This window comes from Morone saxatilis, unplaced genomic scaffold (genome assembly GCF_004916995.1).
Source record: "Morone saxatilis isolate NCDOM2014 unplaced genomic scaffold, NCSU_SB_2.0 Contig8, whole genome shotgun sequence".
Taxonomy (NCBI): Eukaryota; Metazoa; Chordata; class Actinopteri; family Moronidae; genus Morone; species Morone saxatilis.
The window spans coordinates 27,161,850-27,165,903 of record NW_023340257.1 but is presented as its reverse complement, the minus strand read 5'-3'; the positions used below and the strand labels follow the sequence as shown (position 1 = coordinate 27,165,903).

The following is a 4,054-nucleotide window of genomic DNA, read 5'->3' as shown; positions in this document are numbered from 1 at the left end:
ACGTCACGTCGAAAACAGTGCGATGGCTAGAGGGTGTGTCAAGGCTTTATCAGGGGGGCCATATACTAGGCCTAATAAAGGAAAATACTGGGACTCTTTAACCTGGTACCTAACATACCTTCTTGACTGTTGAGTTAAACTCAGGAAAAAGGCTTTATGACGAATGGAAAGTGGCTGGAGGAAATGGACCTAAGTTTCCTTTCAGTTTCTGGCGCAGCAATTAAACCAGCGCACCAATCATTCATTCAGAAAATTAAAAACAACCCATGGGAAAAGTCGGTGTTCTTGGCAAAACAAAGAGAAGGCTGCACATCACGGACACTAGACGCAAGACTCAGCTCAAGGATCAAATAAAGACGCCACTGGTATGAGAATTTATGAATGAATATGATTATTTTGAATATATGATTTTGATGTGATAAATTTAAGTTTGTTAAAAACGAATAGAAATGGTAAATTGGTGATGTGGTCGTCATAAAAGAATGAAATACCCTTCCAGGATGAGAGCAATTGCTGCCATAATTCTAGCTCCATTTTGCATACGTTGTTCAGTGTGACGTGGTTGTGGAGAGATGGGACATAGGAGGTCATGGAAAGGGGGTGTGACAAGAAGGATCAACCTTGGGGTAGGATATCGATGGGTTAGTTGAGGTGGCCGAGCAGCAAGAGAAGTTATTGTTTAGTGCATCTGTGAGCCAGATTTAACATGAAAGGTAGTTGCCTTGCAGTTTGGAACAGTGGCAGTGCATATAATTCTGACACTGCAGATTCAAAATCTTCATTCCCACCAGAATTCCTGATGCTTAAGGGTCCCACTTTGCAAATATGACTAAGAGGCCATCACACATCACCCAATTTGATGGCTCTGTCTGTTACCATTCAGAAGTTATAGATTGATGCCCAATCAGCCATCCTGGTTATTATCCAATTAACTTTATTGACATCTTAACAGTGCAATGCTGTGGTGTGAAATTTATTGTATACATAAATACATGTGTAACAGTGATGGAAAGAATTTTTTAAAATAAATTATGACATTACAAGATCTTTATGTTTTATTTGTAGCATTAGATCATTCATCATCTTGTTTCCAGTTCCCTCAGCAGACATAAACATAAATAATAAAACTACAATTCATTCATTCAGGATAGAAACAATTAAAACAACACGAAGACATGATGATGAAACTGATTTACTGAAGACTGATTGGTTTTCTGCTGATGATGTAATCTTGTTCAATATTCACGCGACACTAGTTGTTGGAATCACACTCAAATTCACATTTAAAAAACTGCAACATCTGTTTGTACAGTTGGGGTTACATATTCATAAAGTATATTTCAAAGTCTTTACTCTGAAAAACTGACAAATATTTGTGTTGACATGATGACGGATGAAAAACCATCAATACGGAGAGATTCATAAGGTGAAAGGACACCAGCGTCCAAGTGGACCTGAGCAGTCAAGGGTCAGTGGTGGTGGGTAGGGGTCCCAGCAGGTAGAGCGTTCTGCTTCACAGTGCAATCTTAATCCTCTAGAGGGCGCTATCATTATCATCATTACTATTAACAATAATTGACCCAATTACAGTGTTTTTTACAGTTCATGTGACACAAGGACAACAGTTTCTTTTAAACTGCAGACTAGCATTAGCATTCAGGTGGAATTTACTAACCCTAAACCATCTATGAAAGGTTTATGCAGACATAATACATTTTCTTTTGGCAGTTTTGAATCAGTTGCAATATTGTTCAATTTTAAAACAATTACACGCAGCCAATCAATAATCAGATTACGGTCATACCACCCTGCTGTTACACTGAACTGTTCTGGTCTGGACTTTTAGGCTGTTTACAGCTGCTATTAACATCGTGGGGGATCAGATCAAAAGTGGACAGCTTTAAGAACATCAGTGATCAGATCTCACTTGCACCACAATAAACTCTACATCAGAGGGTTTTATCTGTACTGTCAGCAGCCATACAGTTGAGACACTCTTTGTTATATATTATTATTTTATAACTGAACTTTATGAGCAGGGCACACACTTTTACTTCCTCTGACTGTATGGAAATCTAAAGTTTCACCTCACAAATGATTATGAAGAAAGGCATTAATGCCAAAGAGTAAAAGTGTACTTCCTGCTCACACCACAGACTGTCTTTCCTGCCAGGCTACACCCTAACCCTACACTAAGAAAGAAATAACTTGATGTGTTATGTTTCCCCAATTTACAAGAAGGCCCTAATAAACAACAAACCGCCATAGACATCGTTTCAAACAGTTTAGTTTCTCCTCAGTCAACTCCTCTTAGAATTATAGGATTGTTTTAAGGGAGTCTGGTGATAATACAGTTAGTAATACCAGTTTGTTCACAAACACCTGCTGGTGATCTCTGCAGGTAAAAGAACACAAATCAGATCCAATCAGACTGCATGTTTCTGTGTCCTTGAATGTGGGCCTAGACTTATTAGAGTTGACACTACAAAAGATACGTGGTCAAATGAGTCCCAGAAAACCTCAGCAAGCGGATTGAGTAATCACAATAAGTCTCTATGGTCATTTACAGGCTATTAAAACGTTTACATGGTCCAAGTTTATGCTGCAAAACTAAACTTTTAATCTGGTTACCACTGAAAAATGAGAAAAATCACATCTTCAATGAAGCATTATCAATCTTGTGAAGGCAGTTCCTGTAGCATTAAGGTTTCAGAGTGGAAGGACAGTTACCTGATTATTGACCAGCAGTTTTATAATAAAATCTGGACTGATTTCTGCTGCACTGCTCCGTTACAGACTGCTGGGATCATATTATTATTTTATTACATCACTATTATACATACATCTAAACACAACACGTCATTGTGCAGCTGGCTCACATGCTTCCACTACAGACCTGATTTTCTTAAACTGTCTGAACAGGCTCAACCAGAGTTACTCTGGTTTCTGTTTGTTCTACTCAGCAGCAGATCTAGACCACAAAGTACAACATCTGAAGCAGGGTTAGGGTTAACCTGGTGTAAACCAAATTAGGACTGAACCAGGATCTCATCTAAAGGGTTCTGGCAGAATAGCCATATTTAGCTGTCAGTGGTCCAGATCTGGTTTCCTCAAGAGTCTAAACAGAATAAACCAGATTCAGACGTCCAGGATTAGATCAGGTCTGTATGTCCAGAACTGGAGATTTGTTTCCAGTTTAAATCAGTTTGTGGTATCCATGGCAATTGGTGGGTCTGGTTACTCCAACACTTTGACGCGGAAAGTGACACGACCCATAAACCTGTCCCGGTCATCATTGTTACGCAGATCTGTACCTTCGATTTTACACTCTATTGTCTGCTCAACGTTATAGTCTTCTTTTGTTAACAGCAACTGTACCGCGACCACAGGCTGCACGTAGTCTGGCTGTGGACAGAGAAAGAGAGAGAGAGAGAGAGAGGGAGGGGTAAGGTTAACATTGTGGGGGCTGGTGGGGTTGCAGTTAAGGTTAGATTAGATTACCTATATGAGTAGGTAATCATTTTTAAATGGTCAATAGACTGTAGCGCTGTTCTACTCCACTCAATGCGCTGTACACTACAGCCACACTCACCCCATTCACACACATTCATATACTGATGGCTGCCATGCAAGGTGCCAACTGCTCACCAGAACAGAAGCTAATTATTCACACACACCGATGTACAGCATCAGGAGCAATTTAGGGTTCAGTGTCTTGCCCAAGGACACTTTGTCATGCAGCAAGAGGAGCCGAGGATCGAACTATCAACTTTCCAATTAGTGGAAGACCCGCTCTACTTCTGAGCCACAGCTACCCCTTTAACATTGTAGATGCAACTACATCAGTACACTGACCCCTGGATGGATCTAAATATACCACAAACTGGTGGATGATCTGATTCTAAAGCTATGAATCTGTTGACTGAAGCTTTGCTGCTTACAGCATCTTCAGTCACGTAAAAAGTCAAAGGTCAACGCCAGGGTCTCGCCACAAGAGTGAAGAGAGTAATGTTAGTAGTATGTTAGTATACCCACAAGGTTCTGTACTTGGACC

At 40.2% G+C, this 4,054-nt stretch overlaps 1 protein-coding gene across 1 annotated transcript in view; it reads right to left on the bottom strand.

Moving 5' to 3' along the window:
* Positions 1-911: 911 nt before the first annotated feature.
* atp1b3b (ATPase Na+/K+ transporting subunit beta 3b) overlaps positions 912-4,054 on the bottom strand; it is a gene marked incomplete in the record, with an annotated part of 10,708 nt that continues 7,565 nt past the window's right edge. Inside the window, 1 exon segment of the mRNA XM_035679904.1 lies at positions 912-3,405. Coding sequence (XP_035535797.1) covers positions 3,238-3,405 — 168 coding nt within the window.